General features: G+C 40.2%; 1 protein-coding gene across 2 annotated transcripts in view; it reads right to left on the reverse strand.

Annotated features, from left to right (window-relative positions):
• egln1a (egl-9 family hypoxia-inducible factor 1a) overlaps window positions 1–24,230 on the reverse strand; it is a 100,555-nt gene extending 76,325 nt beyond the window's left edge. For both annotated transcript variants that reach the window (XM_072559594.1, XM_072559602.1), the window contains exon 1: window positions 23,495–24,230. In XM_072559594.1, the coding sequence (XP_072415695.1) occupies window positions 23,495–24,211 (717 nt within the window). In that variant the 5' untranslated portion in view covers window positions 24,212–24,230. The remainder of the gene's footprint in view (window positions 1–23,494) is intronic.
• Window positions 24,231–25,430: the final 1,200 nt, after the last annotated feature.

The following is a 25,430-nucleotide window of genomic DNA, read 5'->3' on the forward strand; positions in this document are numbered from 1 at the left end:
TGGCCAAAAAAAAATTGCTTAACAATCTGCCACTAGATTTCTTCTGTTCATCAGCAGCGAAGAATTCAGAGTTTTTAAATAGTAACAGAGACAGACTGGAATCAAATCCTTGGGAGTGTTTTCTTTTGGGATTAACAGAACTTTGATTTTAACCTGGAGAACTTTTAAACTGCCAATGTAGTGCATCTTTTTGCCTTACAGTGAAGTAAGTTACCAGCTTACTATAGCTGTCAGTGTCTCAGGTTGACGTACTCAGTTATATTTCTTTGCTGTTATTCAAAATTAGTATCAGAGTTGAAATACCGATCAGTTCCGATCAAAGCAAGCATCCAGTTTGAGTAAGACATAAGCAACTAAAGTAACTAATCTTACAAACAAATATACTCAGTTCCACACTACTCATTGCACATTAATTCAGGCTATTTTTAAAAAGCAAATAGATGAATTTGAATGGATTCTAGATAAAACCAGAAATTGCAGTAACCACTGGAAGGCTCTTCCATTGATATGCAGAGAACAGAGCAGAATATTTGTAATTTAAAACTCTTAAGTAGCACCAAATAGTTGGAGTGATTACACTGTAATATGAAAATCATGGATTTGCCACAGGATACTGCAGCTTGATTGGCCTAATGAATAAAGTAGGGGAAATAAAAATCAAATTGTCTTAATATGGAGATAAACATTTTATGATGGATCGACACTAATGACTAAAACATTTGAAAAGGTCTCCACTCACATTGAAAAACATTTCCCAAAGTGACAACCTGTTTTAAATCTATGCAGTTTTATGTTTTCAGGCCAACAAAGAGGCACAATAATTAATATTTCAGTTCTGATCTTTTTACAAAGAGACAGTGACTTACAGCACATGACCAGATATGACCAATGAACAGAAAATTATGCATTCTTACTGTGATTTTAAATCAAAGAAAGACACAAGTCACTGGAGAAGTAAAGACAAGAGAGTTGATGTACAGTACAGGACCAATTTGATGGTAAAAATATGCTACCTGCTACTGCAAAGTCATCATATGTACATAGTCCACCCCTGATGGTTCAGTCATTTTTTATTAAACAAACAATTTGAATTAATCAAGGATTTAAATTAAACATCATATATAAACAATAAATTCAATAATGCAGATCTCATTCTTGTCATACTGCAGTAAAGGATGTTCCATGTGCCATTTTGACAAATAGAAACAGAAAATAACAGAATCAAGCCACCAGCCACTTAATTCAGCTCCATCATTCATATACTGTGATAAACCCTACAAGTACATAAGGAATTGCTAAGTAAACTGATCCAAATTCCCTCAGATCTAATGCTGGACACTGCTGTTAGGTGCTTATGAATATTCCTTGGAACATCAAAAAGCCAATATGGGTGCGAGCCACCTGCCACCATCCACAAGTGTACCTTCATCTTAAAGGTGGATGAAATCATGAAATGAAACCTCATGGGCATTCTACCAATATTGGCCAAGCAAATCCAGGCTCGGACCCAAAAGAACTCTATGCTGGTGGAGCTACAGGATATCATTGTGAATGGTGGACCACAAGGACATCCGATGGAATAGTCAAAACCCCTTCAGGAGTTGAGCACAGAAGTTAATAAACTTATGGGGAACCCAGACGATTGTTCTGGACCCATACCAGCAAACAATACTCCAACAATTGTACTATGCCCACCCAGGAATTACGGAAATTAAAACGCTCGCAAACAGTTATACTTGGTCACCTGGCATAGACAAGGATATTGAAAACCTGAAAGAAGCAGTGCAAAACTTGCCAGCAAAAATCAACAAGATGACAAGCAACCTCACTGCGTTCATGCGACAGCCAGGGAGACCCTGACTCTGAGTACATGCAGATCTTGCAGCACCATTTATGGGCTTTATTTCTTAATCCGTATGGACACCCATTCAAAATGGATCAACATTCACTGAATAGCCTCTACCTCATTCTATAACACCATAGAAAAACTCCACAAATCTTTTGGTATTCATGACATACCAAACATGTTCTTGTAACTAACACTGGGACTCCAATTACCAGCAGGGAATTTCAGGCATTTAAAAGCCATACAAAGTAAGGCACATCCACATAGCTCCCTACCATCCATTCTTGAATGATCTGGCTGAGCAGGTAGCCCAGGTATTCAAAAGTAGCATGAGAAAGCAAACTGTTTGGAAATGAACCAAACATATTTCTTCTTCAACTATAAGACAAAGCCACATATGACAACAGGAGCAGCCACATGGAACTATTGATCAGTCACTGTCTTCAGATTAGGCTTAACCAGACTTCAAAATTTGGGTGGAAAGGTTGAATTAGAATGAGAAGCCAAGAAAAGGGCAATAACGACCCTAGGCTAGATAGAGATTTTAGACCAAGAGATATGGTCCATGTAAGGAACTTCGGTGATGGCTTTCCATTGGTATAGGAGCTATCGTTAGAAAACAGAACCTGTATTATAGATGGTTAAAACTGAAGACCACAAAAACAGCACATTGGCCACCTGTCGGCAGGAATCGTCTACAAAAGCAGTTGTTTTAACAGACATGCCAGTGTCTGCATCTTATGGATGGGAAAGTCTGCCCACTAAAAGCTCAAGAGCTGGTCCTGAAGAATGAGGACTCGGAGATGGAGAGAGAGGCAGAAGCTCAGCTGGTGGTCAACACAGAGGATGAACACCCTACACTGACCTGTCCAGTTGGAACTCATCACCTAAGCCCTTTATAAAAACAGACTCAGGGATGGGTCTACATAAATGTCTGTCCCAAGCCAGGACTAGCCAATGTATGCCATGAGTGGTGACTATATTTTGGTGTTCAACAATAAAAGGATATTCCTTTCCAGTCAGACTTCCTGCATTATAATAATCATTGCTGATTATCCAACCGAGTACCCTTCCCCACTTTCTCCCCGTACCCTTTGATCCCTTTAGCACTAAGGATGACATCTAACTCCTTCTTGAAAACACACAATATTTTGCCTTCAACTGCCTTTGCGGCAGAGCATTTCACAGGCTCATCATTCTCTAGGTAAAGAGATTTCTCATCAGCTTAGTCCGAAAATGGCCTACTCACATACCATAATTAAGATTGCGATCCCTCGTTATGGACTCCCTGGACATCAAGAACATCCTTCCTATGTTTACCCTGTCTTGCCCAGATAGGATTTTAAAGTTTACTATGAAATTCACCTGTCCATTAAACTAATTTTTCTAAACTCCACAGCAATATTGTCCTATTCTGCAAAGAAAAGCCTGGGAACTATATACCAGTAAGTTTATCATCTCTGGTAGGTAAGATACTGGATAGAATTCTGAGGAATAATATATACATGCATTTAGAAAGACAGGGTTTGATTAGGAGTAGTCAGCATGGCTTTGAGAGTGGGAGGTCACGCCACACAAATTTATTGAAGTCCTTTAATGAAGAGACCAGGAAGGTTGACGAGGACAGGGTGGTAGATGTGGTCTATATGGGTTTCAGTAGGGTCTTTGATAAGGTGCCACATGATAGGCTGCTCTGGAAGGTTAGATTGCATGGAATCCAGGGTGAGCTAGCAAATTGGATAAAAAAATTAGCTTGATAGTAGGAAGCAGAAGATAATAATAGAAGGATGCTTGTCAGACTGGAGGCGTCTGACGAGTGGAGTGCCTCAAGGGTCAGTGCTGGGCCCATTACTGTTTGTCATCTATGTCAATGACTTGGATAGGAATGTACAAGGCATGATTAGTAAGTTTGGTGATGACACTAAAATAGGCAGTATTGTGGACAGCAAGGAAGGTTCTCAGAAATTGCAGCAGGATCTTGATCAACTGGGGAAGTGGGTGAAGAAATGGCAAATGGAGTTTAATATAGACAAGTGTCAGGTATTGCATTTGGAGACTCAAATCAAGGTAGAAGTTTCATGGTGAATGGTAGGGCCTGAAGGAGTGTAATGGAAGAGAAGGATCTTGGAATTCAGGTGCATGGTTCTCTGAAAGTGAAGTCACAGGTAGACTGGGCAGTGAAGGCAGCTTTTGGCACCTTGGCCTTCATCAGTCAGGACAATGAGTATGGAAGTTGAGAAGTTATGTTGCAGTTATACAGGACGCTGAGGCTGCACTTGCAGTATAGTGTTCAGTTTTGGTCACCTTGTTATACGAAGGATGTTATTAAACTGGAAAGAGTGCAGAAGAAATTTACAAGGATATTGCCTGGACTCAGTAGCTGAAAATGTGTTGCTGGAAAAGCGCAGCAGGTCAGGCAGCATCCAAGGAACAGGAGAATCGACGTTTCGGGCATCAGCCCTTCTTCAGGACTGATCTCCAGCATCTGCAGTCCTCACTTTCTCCTGGAATCAGTAGTCTGAGTTACAGGGAGACGTTGGACAAACTAGGACATTTTTTGTTAAAAAGAGCATAGAAGACCGAGGGGGGGGACCTTATAGACATGTATAAGGTCATGAGAGGCATGGATAGGGTCAATGCACTCAGTCTTTTCCCCAGGGTTGGGGAATTGGGGTTTAGAGGGCATCAGTTTAAGGTTAGAGGGGAAAGAGTCTTAAGATACCTGAGGGGCAACTTTTTTTTTTTACACAGACGAACTTGTTTTTTGCATATGGAATAAGCTGCGGGTACATTAACAACATTTAAAAGGCTTTGGACAATACATGGATAGGAAAGGATTAGAAGGGTATGAGCCAAGTGAAAGGAAATGGGGCTCACGTGGATGGACATTTTGGTCAGCATGGGCCAGTTTCAGCCAAAGGGCCTGTCTCTGTGCTGTAGGACTCTATCCAATTCAATCTTGCTTCATACATCGGTCCTGTCATCTCAAGGACGAATCTAGTCAGCCTTCTCTCCCTCCCTAGCCAGACACCATTCCTCAGATAAGGAGACTAAAAGTGCACACAATACTCCAGGTGTGACTTGTTAAGGCCCTGTACAATTGCAGCAACACATCCTTACTCCTGAACACAAATCCTTTTGCTACGAAGTTCAATATTCCATTCGCCTTCTTCACTAACCTTCTGCATGCTTGTTTACACCAATTGCTGTAAATAAAGTATCAGACCCACTTCTCTTCCCATCAAACAAATGTAAATTTGAAGTCACATATGGTCACTGCTAGTCAGACGTACCTTCCCTTTGAAGTTATGAATTAATTGTATCTTGTCGCACAATACCAGGTTTAGTATAACCTGCTTTTTAGCTAGTTCCAAAAGATGCTGTTCTCAGCAACTATTGAAACATTTTAAGAATCCTTTGTCTACCTAATTGTTCCAGACTACAAGAAAATTAAAACCTCAAGATTATCTTCATATCCCACCTGTGCCATTACAGTTTGGGGGGCCTGTACAGCACTCCACAAGTGACTGTTATCATTTCTTTTATCAACCCAAACTGTTTCCACATGCAGGTTTCCCAAGTTTGAATTAAAACTCTACTGTGGCAATATCATTAAATAAGAGAACCACCCAGTTGCATTTTTTAGCTTATTTTCATTCTCTAAATGTCTCGTTTCTTTCAATATTTGGGTACCAATCATGTTATTCTCAATCATGTCTCTGCAATGGCTATGAGACTATTTATTTGTGGCATTGCTGCTCACAACGTGGGGGTTCCAAAACAGAGACTGGAGAATACCTTTGTTCTGCCTGCAGAAATGACACAGTTTCCAATTGCCTGCCACTTCAACAGACCACCATATTTTCTGGCCAACATATGGCCAGCAAGTGTCAGTGCAAGTAAAGAACAGCATCTTATTTTCCACTTGATAGCCCTTTCAAGACCCCACAGCGGGTTCAGTAATTTTAGAGTCTGAACACCTCGTTCCATGCCCTTTATCCAGCCCCACCATTCTAGACCTTGTCATGATGTAGGCTGCTTTCAACAGCCAACTTATTTTCACCTAATAATGGTCCCTGTTATCAGCTTTTCTTTCTCCCCGGCTTACCATAATCCATTTTTTTTTGTCAGCCTAACGTCTTTCTCTCCGTCTGGGCTCAGTCTTCATCTACAACATATTCCTCCCTCACTTGCAGCTCTCCACCATCTCAAAGCAACATTCAGCATATATATCATCTTTTCCTAGCTACTAACCAGCAGGGTCACTGGACCCAAAATACATTAACCCTGCTTTCTTTCCACAGATGCAACCAGACTTGTGTGAGATTATCCAACAATTTCTGTTTTTGATTCAAATCTCCAGCATTCCCAGTTTTATTTTATTTTAGATTACTTATTGATTTCTATTTGTGCGAACAGTTATTCCATTGCTTTGAACAACGTGCATTCAGACATAGCCTTTACTTTTATCTTTTCTTTTTATCTTCTAACTATGTATTAATTTACTCTTAGATTTGTCCTATTGTTTCACATCATACCATTTATCTTACATTACAAATACCCTTCTCTTTTGCATTGTGTCTACCATTTGATTATCAAATTTCACAAACCTTGCCTCCACGATTTAGTTTAAAATCATCTCTACTTCCCTCATTATGCGGTTCCCTATCCTCAGCATGGCTCAAGTGGAGACCGTCCGAATGGTACAGTAGCCACTCTCCCTAGTTGCTAGTGTCCCACGTGCTGGAACCCATTTTGCCTCCACTCATGCATTCATCTCTCTAAGTGGATTTGTTCTGCGCCAACCTGTATGTAACAGAGATAACAACCTCTAGATTATGTACTTTTAAAGGTTTGCTTCTTAATTTGATATCTAGATCCTCATACTGAATATGCAGAACCTCTTTTTTTTGTCCTACCTGAGTCGTCAGTACCTATGTGGATTATGATGATTGGATCAAGCCCCTCCAGGATCCTCTCCTAGCTTCAGCAGACATCATGAACTGTAGCATCAAGCAGGCAACAGGGCCATCTAGCCATGCTCTCTCTGTAATATCAGTCCCCTGTCTACATTACCCTCTATTACATTCCAGTTTGCAATTCACTAATCTTTTAAAGGAATACATTTAAGCGTACTTATCCCTCCCTCCACTTTGATATATTAAGCAACAGACAAGCAATTTCTTAAGTGGGACCTGGAATGGACATGTGGTGCATCATGTTGAAACAATAAGTGTTTTCCATTTCTCGACTGTATCAACCAGCTTCGATATTAACCCCACTAACTCTTAATTGACCACAGAGGAACCAAAACTAATCCTTCATTAATGATATTTTTAAAATATGCTATAAAATGTTTGTAGATTATCAAAAAATTAGAACAATGTTCTTTAGCAACTTAACACTACATTTTGCAAAACATTTCAATATTTTTCAGATTTGTTATACTCAGTTGTTTTACCATGCAAAGTTTGAATTTAATGATAACTTGTAATGTGCAGATTTATCATTCAACGATAGAGTGACACAGCAAAAAAAAAATTTACCTAATATACCAGTTACCAATTTAAGGTTCTGTAAAAATAACTTACAATTTGGACCTGGTGAATTAACCATAAAATCAAATTTAAAAATAATTATAATTCATTCACATCAATGTTATGTTCCATTTGCACCATTCTTGCATGTTAATTGAGTCAACACTGATTGTATCATTTCCTTTCTCAACATATTCCCCTTGCATCAGCAACAGCATAATTTAAAAAAGGCACTGTTTCTTCACTGGTGTAAGGGTTTTATGATGTAAAACAAAAATGACAATTAAACACAAAGATAAAAATACAAGATGATCCTAAAATGGACTAAGGGATATCAACCTGAACCATTATTACAATTTTTAAATGGTACTTCGATACCCTTTCATACCAATTTTTTTCTTTTAAAACAGTGCTAGTTGAATTATCTGCAAGCTTATACAAAAATTATTTTTTTCCATTAAAAAATTTCTTGTCCAATAAGCTATTTTAAGCCTGTAACTACCTTAAGTATGCTAACACAATGCAGGTGTGCAAAACTTGCATTTCACATTGATGCAAGTACTTCATGTGATAAAAGAAGGCTTTTCTAGAGAAAATGTAGTAAAATTTGCAGAGCTCCAATTACCAGATCAGTTAAGAGTGAGGAACCTGAAAATAGCCTTTGTTGCTTTAGGTGAAAGGAACAAAAAGGCAGGATCACAAATGAACTTGTTATTATGACTAGAGGAACAAAACGTACAAGAAACCAATACTGAAAATGCGAAAGATGATTCAGAACAATCCAAGTTTCAAATTATTAGAAACCTATCATCCAGTTTATTTCAGAATAAAACACCATCTCTGCTACTCTTTTTCACAAGTGCTGCCTGATTATATCTAGCCTTTTTTTAATGACAGGGATCCACCAGTTTGTTAGGTCAAGAAATTAAGAAGAAACTGCCTTGTCTTCTTGTATTTCTTTTACTTGAGTCTATTAAAAACATGATCTAAATTAGGTCCTAGGGCCTCAAAATGTTTTGCTGATTTTTATGCAACACACTTGCCTTGGTGACAAAATTCTTAAGATAAAATTAGCATATGTCCCAAGATGTAAAAACGAAAAAGCATCAAGTCGTCTTCAATGTTTCAGAGTACAGTGTTTTCTTCTCTGTTGCGTCCTAAACAAGGCTGATCAAGTAAGCAGCACTGCACGTGACACAGTCAGAATCCTTCCAATCCTATTTGATGGAATTTATCAATAATTGAATTTTACTTATATCAATGACAATGACAAGTTTCTGATAATGTCATCTCTGGCTTATTCTAAATCACCACTTGTTGGAGGTACCCAAATCAACCAGATCAACAAGTGCAAATGTGCCTTTGCTTCTCATGACATGACCAATAACTTCTGATTGATAAAATGCATGCTTGGCAAAAAAAAAGCAAAACAACTAGTCTGCTTTTCTGGATACCATAGATGAAGCACAACTGTGTCCACATTCAAAAGTGAATAGCATTCAGTGGCTCCCAGGCTGGGTATGAACATATATGTGAATTTCTTTAAATATCTGAAGTCACCTCTCTCTGATAGATGAGAAACTGGGATAAACCCAGATCTGAACCAAATTCAGATTGAATATATACTCAGTTTGAAAACCAACTCAAAAACATACACAGGTTCTCATGTATCTCAGTACCTTTGGTCTTTTAAACTAAAATTCTACTGTTCTGTAAATAGATTCTTTTGAATAAAACAGTCAATTTGAGCCTTCTCACTCTCGTGATCCAAACCAGCTGACCCACAAAACAAAAATTAATAAAATTTCAAATAAGTTACCACACTGGCTGGTGGGTTTTGCTCCACCAATTCATCTTGCTTTCTATTCTCTAATAGGTACATGCTCTAACACCATGTGGCTACCTGATTCACCTCATTTTATTTTCCATTCCTTCAAACACCTATCTAAAATAGTTTTTTCCAAGGTTGACAAGGTCAATGTCTCTACTCACCAATTCTGGTAGCATATTCTACAATCTCAACTCTGCTCCATGCTCCAAATAATGTGCCTATAATCTTAATTACATGTATTTGTTCTACACAATCTCAAAATACTACAGTATTTTTCATGAAACAGTTATCAGTTTAACATGAAATATACTGATCACTAATACCCTTCTTTCGTTTTCAGTAAAGCAAGCTTTTAATTTGTTAAGTGGGGAAGTAGGATTCAATTTTAAATAGTGAGGAACGATCTCCTACTGACCAGAGTAGATGCTAATATTAAGTAATCACATTATTAACAAGTGAACTGAAAGTCATTGCACCAGGTACAACTTCCTAAATTTGACACTGCAATCTGAATGGGTACAAGAATAAAAACTGGTCAAGAAAGAAATGCTTTGGGTTTGTTTGCTGGATAGAGTCACACTCCAATGTTTGTTTCTTCATATACTACTGTAATTGCTTTAGTGACTATGTATATAAATATATTTTTATGAGTAAAGTATACATTTGAAATTAAAATAAACTGTCCTGCAAAAGGCAAATATCTGGATAAACTGTTGAGTACAGTAGCATAGTGGTAACGTTACTGCACTAAGTCTGCAGGCCTGGAGTTATGAACCAGACTCAAGAGTTTCGATCCAATGTTGCCAGCTCAGGTTAACTAAATTAATCTGTTTTTAAAAAATTCCAATCAGCAACAGCGAGCATTAAACTAAAAAGTTACGTATGTGGACAAAAACTTGGCAAATGGAATAAAATAGAAAGAGAAAGCATAGTCTATTCAGTCCATTGCGCCTGGCTCACATGATTCTAGCTAACTGAACACAAACATGTTTTACCCACCCCATCTCCAAAACCTTCATGCCACTGACACAAATTGATCAACATCCACTTTAAACATACTCAAAGACTGACCTTCCAATGACCTCCAGTTTAAAAAAATCCCAAACATTCACAACCCTGAGAGTCAAGAAATTTCTTATGATAGACCCAAGTGACATCCCCTTTATTTTTAAATTTGCCCTCTGTTTCTAGACTCCCCAACCAAGAGAAACCTTGATAAGGGACCAGTTTGCAACAATTTCTTTACAGGACAGCTTTATCGTCCCAGGAAGAAGCCTGGCAAATCTTCATTGCACTCCCTCTATGGTCATAATTGATTTCTTGAGATAAGATGATCAAAACTGAATACAGTATTCTAGGTATGATCTAACCAAGCTGATGTACAACTGAAACTCAAATTCTCTTGTAACTAAGGCTAACACTCCATCAGCCTTCCTAAGAGCTTGACACACCTCCACGTTAGCAGTCAATGAAGTCAAAGCCGTTCAGGACATTTTACCCATTTACACTTTCCAACCTTCTAACATTTAAAGAATAATTTACACATCTATTTCTCCTACCAAAGTGGATAACCTCACATTTTTCCACATTACATCCCATCTGCCATGTTAGTGTGCATGCACTAAACCTGTCCAAATCTTCCGAAAGTCACTTTACATCTTCCCCACAATATACATTGCCAACTTAGCTTAAAATCACTTACAAATCTGGAAATATTTAAATTTGATCTCCACTCCAAATCATTAAGAGATATATAGTAGAAAGCTGGGGCCCTCCAAGCACCAACTCTTGTGGTACCCCACTACTCTGCCAACATGAGAATAAATAATTTATTCCTACTCTGTTTTCTGTCAGTTAGTCAATCATTAATCTATTCCAGTATACTATCTCTTATTTATCTGCTGTAATTTTTCTAACCAGTCGTCTGTGGGGGATTTTATCAAAAGCCTGCTGAAAAATTAAGTATACTATGCCCATCAACTTTTCTTTAAAAATTTTGTTACTAAGATCTTCAAAAAAAAACTCGAGGTTTGTCAAACATGACATCCCAATTACACATCCATGCTGATTCTGCCCAATCTGATCATTATCATTCAAACATTATTTATATTATCCTTTATAACAGATTTTGGCATTTCCCTCACTACTGATTTGGATAACAGCTATATAGTACCAGTTTTCTCTCTTGGTCCCTTAAATAATGACATGAGATTTGCTATCTCCCAATGGTATGAATCACTCAGAACCTACAGAACTTTTGGAGATAAATCACGAATGCATCAACTATCCAGTATTCAGCTCCCCACAACATCCAATTCTGTTATAGCTCTTAATAGCAGGAATAAGCAGAAGGCTTTGTGCTATTGGGTTAGAAAGGAATCTTATGTAAATTCCTCAAATGTTCTTAGTTCATTATTAACTTTAACATCCAATAAATATCAATGCAGTTGAAATTCCTCAGTTATTCTATTATGTTGTCACAGGTTGCAAAATATGGATCACTAAATTTGAATTTCTTTCAATTTAATATCATAGACTGAAATGGATTTAAAAGACACCAAAACCAGCTTAAAATGATCCCAGGCATCACTTGATCACGCTGGTTAGTCAAGTTTTTTGAGATCAAAAGTGGATTAGACAACAGCAATGAAACTACTGATTCAATCTGACAGGACTTTAAATGTCACTTAATATATAAATTTTCAGAACTTTGCACATATTGGCTATATATGCATTGTACTTCAACATGCTTTTTGGAAAAAAAGCAGAGAAAATGGCTTTTTGACTGCAGAACTGAAAACAGCATTGGAAAAGCACTCTCTTTAGCTGCCTCTCAAGAATAGCCAGTGGTAATAATGACTGGAATGAAACACCAGGTAACCAAGAACTTCAAAAACAAACTTTAATAATGCTGAGGGTCTCAGAAACTGACAAACTAACTGTGGTCTCAGGTCTCCTTTACACTTCAGGGGTCGCAAAAAGACTCTGAAATGTGTTATTTTATCTTCCATATGTACTAGTCACGATCCCTTTAAATTTGGTGCATGTGTGCAACTCCTGAAGACCTTATGCTCAACATCATATATTTATTATTATTTTTATTTAAAATTAGTAAGTCATTTTAAAAATAAAATTTGGTTTGTTTTCTGCTACTGGGGAAGGTTTAACTACATGTTAAAAACAACTTAAACCTTTGTTGCAGATAACCGAGGAGGGTGAAAAGATTCACACCTCCTCACTGTTGTAACAATTTTTTATAAACTCAATTCCCTAATTTTTCTGCATACTTCTTCCTCCACTTTTCTTCTATTATGTAGATTGTAAACTGCACCTACTTGAGAAATTCATTTATCTAAGAATATTTGTCTTGCTGATAGTCTTAAAAAAATGGAATTCATGCCACTATGTTATCCTAAATAAGTACAGCCACACTACCACCCTTTTCCTTTTTTTAAAATTTAGACCAGTTTGCCTCACATCACTCAGGAAAATTACTAGAATTCATAATTAAATAGAGTCAATAACTTTAAGCTTCAGCTGATCAGAGTCAGCATGTATCGAGAGTAGAATATACCTTACAAATATGATCAACTTTTTTTGATAATAGTAGACAGGAAAGGATCTATGGACTTCCACGATTTTGATATAATCCCTCAAGAAGAAAATTAACTTTCAAGAGTTTCAAATTACAAGATATGGGCATGCACCAAAGCTTTTGCAGGTTCCCATGTACACGACAGACTTCATCCTATATTTTAGTGCTCTGGGCATCAGAAGATTTTCACAACTGGCACTTAGTACAATATGAGAAATCTGTTGCGTTCAGCTATAACAGCTTTTGAATGAGATGCAAATTGAGTTCCATCTGTCTGCTCAGGTAGATACAAGTGATGATATGTGGAAAAAAGAAAGAGAGCCAAGAGGTCATTTGGAGGCTCGGCCAGCAATTAACGATCAATCAACATCATTAAATAAGACAGGTTACGACCTGGTCATATATCACATTGCTGCTTGTGGGATCTTTCAGTTCATAATTTTGCGGCCACATTTGCATGCATCATGACAAACACCAATTCCAAATGTAATTCTTTGACTCATTAAATGGAATGTGCTTTCTGATACTGCAATTGCAAAAGGCATCCTACCTGTTACGTCACTGCTACTGTCACTTACACAGCTGGCTGCAAAGAAAATGCTCTGGCTGTCTTCCTGATTGCTGCTATTATCCAAATCGCTTGCTACCTTGTCATTTTCTTCTCATCAACCTTCAAACTGTTATGCTCCCAAGCCTTAACTACATTTCTCACCATTCCTCTCGAGGCCTCACTGTCTGGCTAGCAGTATAACAGAGACAGCAGCAAGAAAAGGTCAAGAGTGAGGCTACAGCAAGAGAAAAAGGCAGCAAGAGATTGGGGACAGGCCTGCAAGCTGGAAGTAGTGACTGGGTGCAAGCATTCAATAGGCATATAATAATGAGCTCATCAAACGTGGGTGGCACAGTGGTTAGCACTGCTGCCTCACAGCGCCAGAGACCCGGATTCAATTCCCACCTCAGGCGACTGTGTGGAGTTTGCACATTCTCCCCGTGTCTGCGTGGGTTTCCTCCGTGTGCTCCGGTTTCCTTCTACAGTCCAAAGATGTGCAGGTCAGGTGAATTGGCCATAATAAATTGCCCGTAGTGTTAGGTAAGGGGTAAATGTAGGGGTATGGGTGGGTTGCGCTTTGGCGGGTCAGTGTGGGCTTGTTGGGCCGAAGGGCCTGTTTCCACACTGTAATGTATTGTAAAAAATAGAGTGAGTGCCAATTTTCTGGTCCACTTCAGTGTCAGGAGATAGCATCTTTGTTTGCACTACAGAGATGAAAATTATTTTCTTCTAAATGAGAAAATACAGAGTTACAAATTTGTCTCCTAATTCTATGAACCATTCAAGAATTTATCTTAATTCTTAACATACCGCAACTGATTACTTTCACTTTGACTCGAATTCTTTCAATGGACTCAAATGATAAAGAAAATAGGGTATGAATATACAGTTGAGGCTAACTGATAAATAGAACTACAACAAAGTTAGCTATCCTAATATACAGAGATGCTACTAGTGTTTTTGGTTGAAAGTGCGCAGATCAGGACTTATGTACTTTACGAGATCTGAAGAATGAAGCAATTTTGTTCTTATAATTGACGGGATTTAGTACTTGTGTTAACACCTGTCAAATGTTAGGAATTTTCAATCTCTTTCTGTCCTTAACAATTCACAATAACTTCAGCTACAAACAAGTATCACTAGCTACCACATGACATTTATCATATCCAGATTAATTGTCCTTCTGTGGTTGTTACAATGGGAGGCCCAACTGTCCGACTGTTGTAAGGCCAGTTCTGGATCTTGTTGCAATTTTCAAAGTAGCAAGTGTCAAAGGTAGGAGCGTGAATTCACCACAAGTGAAAAGGACCCACTTTATCCAATATATTTTCATCATCCAAAATACTGAGCATGCAGAGCTTAAATCCATTTGCTCCTGAGTCTCAAAACACAGAATGTTAGCCCTTGTGGCACTGAGGTATTATCCCTGAGGTAGTGTCCCTATCTCTGAACTAAGAGACCCAGGCACAAGTCCCACGTGCTCTAGAGGTATGCAATAACATCTGAATAGATTGATTGGACGAACTGGTTAAGTAATATTCTTTTAAAATGTACTGTTTAAAACAAAAAAGGCCCTTGCAGTGCACTAGTAGCATCCCTCCTCCTGGACTAGGACATTTGTTCAGAAGAATTAAGGAGGAGATCTGCTCTTAGTGTTAATGGATTGGTGTAAATAAGGTGATAACATTTGTTCACTTGTGGAACCTGTAGCAGTACTTCCTTCTCACCCTGGGGTCTGGAGGCATACATATTTTACAGTGGATGTTAGTGGTTTATATTGAAGACTCTTAACAAAACTCATATTCAATAGGAAAAGAACTAGCTGAATGAGATATGCAAGAAATAGAACAATCCTGATACATTTTCATGTATACCACACAGAGCAGATTTGAATTTATGAAGCTCAGCTTCCTAGTCATGACTGTTCTGGAAGGTGAATGTCTCATTACCCTTACAAGCTAGGAAAACAAAGACTGAAACTGACATAGTAAGAAAGTTGGAAGATTTTCGTATGAGTGTGTGAATGAGAGTGAGAGGCACAGCATGAGTGTGAGGCAGAGCTTGGGAGAGTGTGTGGGAGAGCGAACGGAAAGGTTAACTCTTTCTGATCTAATTTGAGTGTTGACTTGGAGCTCGAGATCTGGGAACATCATGCATTTAATTTGCATTTTGGGAATCTAAGATGATTTCAAAAGAAAAAGCTATTTTGCAGGACAATGATACTGGGAACATTAGTTGAGCTAGGTTACCTCATGACGTAGTTTAGACCAGTCTCTCGTTATCATATACTGTTAACTAGTCAAGCGTACTCAGAGACGTCAATGAGTTTCTCTTCCTTTGCGAAACTTTTGCCATTTTATTGCTGCTTATCTGATAAAGGACATGTGGCATTTCTGTGATTTTAATACTAATTTCAGTAGAAAGACAGCTTGTTTGCAGCAATAAGGAGAGTAGCCTGCAGAGCTCTTAGGGGTTAGAGCAGGCGCTGCTATTCTGCTAATGGTTTTAGAACCTTCTCAAGCCTGGCTTGTAGGTATCTATGTTGTAATATAACATTGATGCCATGAGTAAATAAATGTAATAATTTAAGCTAAACTGTCCCTAAGAGTTTTATATTCCAGCCTAACACAATACGATCCCCGGGAAGAACCAAGAGAGGCTTACAGGTAGAGTCCATCAGGGATTCCTTGAGCCGTCTCAAATAGCTACTTCAACAGCATCACACTCTTGATGTGTGCCTTGGAGATGGTGGACAGGCTCTCAGTAGTCAGAAGGGGAGTTATTCGCCACAGTATTCCTCACCTCTGACCTGTTCGTCTAGCCACTGTGTTTACGCAGCAAGTCCAGTTGGGTTTTTGATCAATGATAACTCCCAGGCTGTTGATAGTGGGGAATTCAGTGATGGTAACACCATTGAAAATCAAGGAGTGGTGGTTAGATTGCTATTATTGGTGATTAGATTACATTAGATTAGATTAGACTCCCTACAGTGTAAAAACAGACCATTTGGCCCAATAAGTCCACACTGACCTTGCGAAGAATAACCCATCCAGACCCATTCCGCTACCTAATGCACTAACACTATGGACAATTTAGCATGGCCAATTCACCTGACCTGCATATCTTTGGATTGTGGAAGGAACCCAGAGGAAACCCATGCAGATATGGTCACAGCCTGACGTTTGTGTGGCACGAATGTTATTTGTACTTGTCAGCCCAAGCCTGGATATTGTCCAGATCTTGTTGCATTTGGACACAGGCTGCTTCAGTGTCTGAGGAATCACTAATGGTGAATATAGTGTAATCACTGATGAACATCTCCACTTCTGGCCTTATGATGGAGGAAAGGTCATTCCTGAAGTAGCTAAAGGTGGTTGGGCCCAGGACACCACCCTGAGGAACTCCTGCACAGATGCCCTGGAGCAGAGATGACTGACCTCCAACTGCTATGAGCAGTTGATTACTTGAATATTGTAGGAACCTAGCCAAGGTAAAACGTGTGTTTCCAATTCTGCATAATGTGTTAACATGAGCAAACTGCAACTATCCATATGAAACAGTTTACTGGCTGGTTGAAATGAAGATTATAACATTTAGTCTCTTATCACGACACTACATTCAATGAAATTCACAAAAGAATCTACATGACCAAGTCAATGCACACTGGCCAGCTGACAATTATTTATACTTATCAACTGCCACGCATACTGCAAAAGTACATTTTGTACTGGAAGACTTTACTGAATATAATTCAGAATTCTTTAAAAAAATTAACAATTGGATATAAAATGAAATGTTTTCAAAAATGATTCGTTTCAAAATAAAGTCCAAATACTTTTTAGATAAGGCATTCCATAGATTTGCACTATAGGTTTAAAGTCAGAAAATACACTTCTTTTGTGTACTAGATATTGACTGACTGAAAAACAACAGTCCCTAAGCAAAGAACACTGCTCATTGTCTACTATATCAGGTGCACATGTTCATTCTCAAGACACCAAACTGTGCTAACAAATGTGACAAAAATTCAAGCACATTTACGGTCATTTTACAACATAGCTAGCTGTTGTTCCTTTTAACAAGCCTCATGTTTCCAACTGGTTTCTTTCTCAAACTAAATTGGCATTATATTTTTGCCACTCCCACAGAACTATTAACCGTAGAGTCATAGAGATGTACAGCATGGAAACAGACCCTTCGGTCCAACCAGTCCATGCCGACCAGATATCCCAACACAATCTAGTCCCACCTGTCAGCACCCAGCCCATATACCTTCACACCCTTCCTATTCATCTACCCATCCAAATGCCTCTTAAATGTTGCAATTGTACCAGCCTCCTCAACATCCTCTGGCAGCTCATTCCATACACATACCACACTCTGCGTGAAAACGTTGCCCCCTTCGGTCTCTTTTATATCTTTCCTTTCTCACCCCAAACCTATGCCCTCTAGTTCTAGACTCCCCAACCCCAGGGAAAAGACTTTGTCTATTTATCCTATCCATGCTCCTCAATTTTGTAAACTTCTATAAGGTCACCCCTCAGCCTCCAATGATCCAGGGAAAACAGCCCCAGCCTGTTCAGCCTCTCCCTGTAGCTCAGATCCTCCAACCCTGCCAACATCCTTGAAAATCTTTTCTGAACCCTTTCAAGTTTCACAACATCTTCCCAATAGGATGGAGACCAAAACTGCATGCAATATTCCAACAGTGGCCTACTCAATGTCCTGTACAGTTGCCACATGACCTCCCAACTCCTGGACTCAATACTCTGACCAATAAAGGAAAGCATACCAAACGCCTTCTTCACTATCCTATCTAGCTGCGACTCCACTTTCAAGGAGCTATGAGCCTGCACTCCAAGGTCTCTTTGTTCAGCAACACTCCCTAGGACCTTACTATTAAGTGCATAAGTCCTGCTAAGATTTGCTTTCCCAAAATGCAGCACCTCACATTTATTTGAATTAAACTCCATCTGCTACTTTTCAGCCCATTGGCCCGTCTGGTCAAGATCCTGTTGTAATCTGAGGTAACCCTCTTTGCTGTCCACTATACCTCCAATTTAGGTGTCATCTGCAAACTTACTAACTGTACCTCTTATGCTCACATCCAAATCATTTATATAAATGACAAAAAGTAGAGGGCCCAGCACCGATCCTTGTGGCACTCCACTGGTCACAGGCCTCCAGTCTGAAAAACAACTCTCCACCACCAACCCTCTGTCTTCTCCCTTTGAGCCAGTTCTGTATCCAAATGGCTAGTTCTCCCTGTACTCCATGAGATCTAACTTGCTAATCAGTCTCCCATGGGGAACCTTGTCGAACACCTTATTGAAGTCCATATAGATTGAATCTACTGCTCTGCCGTCATCAATCTTCTTTGTTACCTCTTCAAAAAACTCCATCAAGTTTGAGAGACATGATTTCCCATGCACAAAGCCATGCTGACGATCCCTAATCAGTCCTTGCCTTTCTAAATACGTGTACATCCTCTCCCTCAGGATTCCCTCCAACAACTTGCCCACCACCGAGGTCAGGCTCACTGGTCTATAGTTCCCTGGCTTGTCCTTACCACCCTTCTTAAAAAGTAGCACCACGTTTGCCAACCTCCAGTCTTCTGGCACCTCACCTGTGACTATCGATGATACAAATATCTCAGCAAGAGGCCCAGCAATCACTTCTCTAGATTCCCACAGAGTTCTCAGGTACACCTGATCAGGTCCTGGGGATTTATCCACTTTTAACCATTTCAAGACATCCACCACTTCCTCCTCTCTTATCTGGACATTTTGCAAGATGTCACCATCTACTTCCCAACAGTCTATATCTTCCATATCCTTTTCCACAGTAAATACTGATGCAAAATATTCATTTTAGTATCTCCCCCACTTTCTGTGGCTCCACACAAAGGCAGCCTTGCTGATCTTTGAGGGGCCCTATTCTCTCCCTAGTTACCCTTTTGTCCTTAATATATTTGTAGAAACCCTTTGGATTCTCCTTAATTCTATTTGCCAAAGCTATCTCATGTCCCTGTTTTGCCCTCCTGATTTCCCTCTTAATTATACTCCTACTTCCTTTATATTCCAAGGATTCAAGCGATCTATCCTGTCTATACCTGACATATGCTTCCTTCTTTTTCTTCAACAAACCCTCAATTTCTTTAGTCATCCAGCATTCCCTATATCGACCAGCCTTCCCTTTCACCCTGACAGGAATATACTTTCTCTGGATTCTTGTTATCTCATTTCTGAAGGCTTCCCATTTTCCATCTGTCCCTTACCTGCGAACGTCTGCCTCCGATCAGCTTTCTAAAGTTCTTGCCTAATACTGTCAAAATTGGCCTTTCTCCAATTTAGAACTTCAACTTTTAGACCTGGTTATCCTTTTCCATCACTATTTTAAAACGAATAGAATTAAGGTCGCTGGCCCCAAAATGCTTCCCCACTGACACCTCAGTCACCTGCCCTGTCTTATTTCCCAACAGTAGGTCAAATTTTGCACATTCTTTAGTCGGTACATCCACATACTGAATCAGAAAATTGTCTTGTACACACTTAAGAAATTCATCTCTATCTAAACCCTAAACACTATGGCAGTCCCAGTCGATGTTTGGAAAGTTAAAATCCCCTACCATAACTACCCTATTATTCTTACAGATAGCTGAGTTCTCCTTACAAGTTTGTTTCTCAATTTCCCTCTGACTATTGGGGGGGTCTATAATACAATCCCAGTAAGGTGATCATCCCTTTCTTATTTCTCAGTTCCACCTAAATAACTTCCCTGGATGTATTTCTGGGTATATTCTCCCTCAGCACAGCTGTAATGCTACCCCTTATCAAAAAGGCCACTCCCCCTCCTCTCTTGCCTCCCTTTCTATCCATCCTGCAGCATTTGTATCCTGGAACATTAAGCTGCCAGTCCTGCCCATCCCTGAGCCATGTTTCTGTAATTGCTATGATATCCGAGTCCCATGTTCCTAACCATGCCCTGAGTTCATCTGCCTTCCCTGTTAGGCCCCTTGCATTGAAATAAATGCAGTTTAATTTATTAGTCCTACCTTGTCCCTGCCTGCCCTGACTCACTTCTGTTCTCAGCTGTACCCATCTCAGATAGATCTCTTTCCTCACTATCTCCCTGGGTCCCCCCCCCCCCCTTACTAGTTTAAATCCTCCCAAGCAGTTCTAGCAAATTTCCCTGCCAGTATATTAGTCCCCTTCCAATTTAGGTGCAATCCGTCCTTCTTGTACAGGTCACTTCTACCCCAGACGAGATTCCAAATGATCCAAAAATGTGAATCTTTCTCCCATACACCAGTTCCTCAGCCATGCATTCATCTGCTATATCCTCCTATCCCTGCCCTCACTAGCCTGTAGCACTGGGAGTAATCCAGATATTACTACCCTAGAGGATCTCCTTTTTAAATTTCTGCCTAACTCTCTGTAATCTCCCTTCAGAGTCTCAACCTTTTCCCTTCCAATGTCATTGGTTCCAATGTGGACAATGACCTCCTGGTGGCTCCTCTCCACCGTGAGAACATTCTGCACCCTCTCTGAGACAACCTTGATCCTGGCACCAGGGAAACAACACACCATTCTGCTTTTTCTCTGCTGGCCACAGAAACATCTGTCTGTACCTCTGACTACAGAATCCCCTAACACAATTGATCTCTTGGAAGCCAACGTACCCCTCGCTGCATTAGAGCCAGTCTCAATACCAGAAACTTGGCTGTTCGTGCTACGTTCCCCTGGGAATCCATCACGCCCTACATTTTCCAAAACAGCATACCTGTTTGAAATGGATATATCCACAATAGACTCCTGCCCTAGGTCATTTAAAAGAATGAAGTTCAAAGTATTTTTTTCCTATCTAATATCACAAGACATCTTCACCCAATAGGCAGAGGCCTAGGAAAATGGCAACAACCAATGAACTAAGCTAAAATCAGAGTTGGAGAGGAATGTTTACATTGGAGGAATAAGGGAATGAAGGGATCAAAATGCATGGCTATTACAAAATGGAGGCATTCAAAGAATGTTATACTACACAGATTTTGCGCAAACAGTTTTAAATGAGTAGAAGCTTATGGAAGAAGGAGAATGTGAAGTCTTCCAAATGGGTAATTATTTTTCTTAAGTCATCTAACTTAACGTGGGCATCACTGGCTAAAACAGCATTTATTGGCCATCCCTAATTGCCCAGAGGGCAGTTGTAAATCAATTACACTGCAGTGGGTCTGAATTTACATAGGGGTCGGACCAGGTAAGAAACACAGTTTCTTTCTCAAAAGGACAGTGAACCAGATGGGTTTTCCAATAACTTATAACAGTTTCATGATCATCATCAGACTCAATTTCCATTTTAGTTTAATTCAAATTCCTTCACCTGCCACAGCAGGTTTCAAACCTGGGTCCACATAAAATTCCGTCTCCCTGGATTAATAGTCAAGCATTAACTCTACTGGGCCATTGCCTCCCCAAACTTGAATTGTAAAAAATAATATCTAATAGTGATGAAATCCATTAAAAAGAAGATTAGAAGCTCTGCTGTTCAACCAATTTCTAAAGTATTTGCACAGTGATTCCTGAATTTAAATATACTCCATACTATAGGGTTAGTTGTAAAAATCAAAGAGGCTAACACATAAAAACAAACACCTTGCTTAAACGCCATGGTACTTTAATTTTAGACTGGCTCCAAAGCATCAAATACAGAATGCAGAGGTGCTGGTGTTGGACTGGGTGGACAAAGTTAAAAATTACACAGTACTAGGTTATAGTCCAACAGGTTTATTTGGAAGTACAAGCTTTCAGAATGCTGCTCCTTAAGTCAGGTTGCTAGTGAGGCAGGATCATAGGACACAGAATTTATAGTAAAAGATTAAAAATCACAACACCTGGTTATAGTCCAGCAGGTTTATTTGGTAGCAATAGCTTTCAGAGTGTTGTTCATTCATCAGGTGGTTGTGCAGTATAAGATCGTAAGACACAGACTTTATAGCAAAAGTTTACAGTGTGATGTAACTGAAATTATATATTGAAAAAGATCTGGATTGTTTGTTAAATTTCTCATCATTTAGAATGACCATGATGGTTTCAGTTCTTCCATGTGTAAATCCCAGAACTTTTTTTAAAGTTACATTATCTCTTAACAATAGGTGCCATGTCAGTGAGGTGTCCTGTGTGAGGCAGTCTGTGCCCCAATGTTCAGACTGCTTCTATTTCGATATATAATTTCAGTTACAACACACTGTAAACTTTTGCTATAAAGTCTGTGTCTTACAATCTTGTACTCCACAACCAGGAGCAGCCGAAAGCTAGTGCTTCTAAATAAACCTGTTGGACTATAATCTGGTGTTTTGTGATTTTTAAGTTTGTACACCCCAGTCCAACACCGGTACTTCCAAATCATGGTAAAAGATCAAAGTGTCATACAACTGTTGCAACATATTGAACAAACTTAGACTGCTGTTTAAAGATTTAATCACGAGAATGGGTACCAGGTAAATCCCAAGTAAACCTATTGGACTATAACCTGGTGTTGTGAGATAATCAAATATATAAATAATCAGTTAAATAAATTTGAAGGGACAACTTGTGTCTGTGTATCACCAGTAGGAGAATGAGGCAGAATTGAACTAAGCAATATGAAAGTGGTGCAAGCTGGCATTCAATGCAATAGAGTGGATATGAGGTCAGAAATTCACCTCAGGGTCACGTCGGAAAGCACAGATGTCAACAATTGAATGTCCGATTGCGATTTGGATAGTGGATTACAATTTCTGTTTTACAACCAACTTCTGAAGTTTGTGGTCGGGAACCTCTAAGTTTAAATATAATTTACACTAGGAGTTTGAGCTGTAAAAATCTAAAGTTTACGAAGGTGGTTAGAAACCTTGCATGTCACAAAATATCAAGACTAGGTAGCCCCATGGTAGAAGCTTCAATTTCGCTAAACTGCAGTAATGACTTAAGTGTATTCGTAATTAGTTAATAAGTTATTTTTTAAAAGTAAAATTGAAAAACAAAAAAAGAAAATCGCGATAAGCACATTACTGCAAAGGATAGAGTTAAGCTTCAAGTTTCATTGAACAAAAAGGACAATATAAGACCTTAAATCCGGTCGACTTCGGCATACTCACTTTCGTCCTGCCGTTAATATTATAATTGCCAAGTTTCCCGTTGCAGTGCCTGATCAGATCGTCCATGCTGTTCATTAAGAGCCCGATCTGCATGCAGCCAGGCTCCTTCCCGTCCATCCAGGTGATCTGGTCGCCCCGGATGTCCTTCGAGGAGTCCCCTTTCTGGTTGACCACCTGGCCATCAGTGAACTGGCCGCTCCGATGCAGTTCCTTTACCTCCCTCAGCACACTGTCACCCATCTCCTCTCCCAGGAAGTTGTCCACCACGCAGATTCCGTGCTTGCTCATACACGGCACGATGTACTCCTGAACCAGTTTCTGGGAGCTGCCGCCGCTCAATCCGTGCTGGCCCCGGTGACTCCGGCAGCTGATGCCGGCCCCGGGTACCAGATGGGATGCAGTTGTCGCCTCTTCATTCTTCTCCGCCGGCTGTCCGTTGACCGAAGCGGGCTTCGGCAGTGGCCGCGCCGGACGGTGGTTGCTGATCGCCGAAGCGTTTCGTGTGTCGTCGCCCTGTCGTCTCGCCGCCTCTTTGCAGACTTGCTTGTGTTTCTTCCAGTCCATCTTCTGGTGCTCTTTACTGCAGTAGAACGATCTTTTGCAACCCCCGCAGAGCAGCAATTTCTCCATTTTGCCGCATAGGCCACAGCTCTGATCCTGTTCAACGGTCGGTGGCAGTGGCGGAGATTCAGGCGTCGGACTACTCTCGCTAGCCATGTCCGGGAAGGGAACAAGAGGGTTGGGGGGGGGGGGGGGGGAGAGAAGGAGGGAGTGGGGAGGGGGGGGGTGTAACCTAGACAAATTCAGTACCGATAGAGGGAGGGGAGGTGGGGAGGGGAAAAGGATTAAGACGGAGATCGGAAAGAGATGGTAGAAAGAAGAGCAAACCTCCTCCGACAGTAATGAAACTGAGTTTCTTGCCTACGCTTGCGCGTGCACGGACGGCCAGCTGCGCTCGCGAATCTGGTCACTCATCCCCGCCCGCGAGCGGGATTCAAACTCGAGTCGCTCGAGTCTCGCGCATTCTCAGCGTCAACGAGACTTCCAGCAGGTGGGCGTGTGCTCGGTGCTTGGACTCAGGGCGGCGCGTGAGGATCTTGAATTTTATTCCTCTCTTCCCCGTTCCTGGTTTACTGTCTAATGTTTGCACCAAAAAACTCTTTGCGGGCTTCACGCTTGTTCGATATCGCGTCCTCCCTTTCAATTCCTGTCAGCTTTATGGAAACCTTGCTCGGTTCGCCTCAGACCTCCCGACGGGTGGGAGCTGGAGGCCTTCGTCACTTCTTTAAATACCCCAAATCGAAACCGCGCATTCCACTTCGGCATGGGCCATCGCGGCAGCGGGTGAGGAAGTTGGAAAAGGACAGCTACATTCAGAAATCACGGCCGGGTTTCAATCACAGCCACGCCACTGGCTGCTTGCTTATTCAGTGATGTCGTTTTCTTTTCCTGATCTCGCCTGGTCCCTCCATGTTTTTGAAATCCAATTACCTGCCGTGCATCTAGCTCTCCGAACACCTCTTGTGCTTAAAGGCCCAATTCGTCCGGAACCATATCTAATAGTGTGATTTCTGATTCTTGTTCAGTTGTCACCCCTTAAAATCAGTGCTGCTGTTGGTTTTGTAAAACAAAAAGCTGGAAAGAGTTCACCGGCCGGGCAACTTTATGTGGAAGAGCAAAACAATTCTCAAATCATAAAACCCTGACCGAAGACCACCGATGAAACGTTACTATCCTGAAAATATCCCGCCGTCCACTCTAGCATAGAACCTTGTTTGCCTTTTTAAAAACTGCTTTGGACTGTAGGTTTCTAAATGAACAACAGAAGTCGTATGTCAGAAATGAACAAGGGTGAAAAAAGGAAATAACGCAAAATGATCCAGCCAGTCAAATATGACCCTGAAGAATTGTCAAATATCAAGTCTAAAGGTGATAG

This window comes from Chiloscyllium punctatum, chromosome 3 (genome assembly GCF_047496795.1).
Source record: "Chiloscyllium punctatum isolate Juve2018m chromosome 3, sChiPun1.3, whole genome shotgun sequence".
Lineage (NCBI taxonomy): Eukaryota > Metazoa > Chordata > Chondrichthyes > Orectolobiformes > Hemiscylliidae > Chiloscyllium > Chiloscyllium punctatum.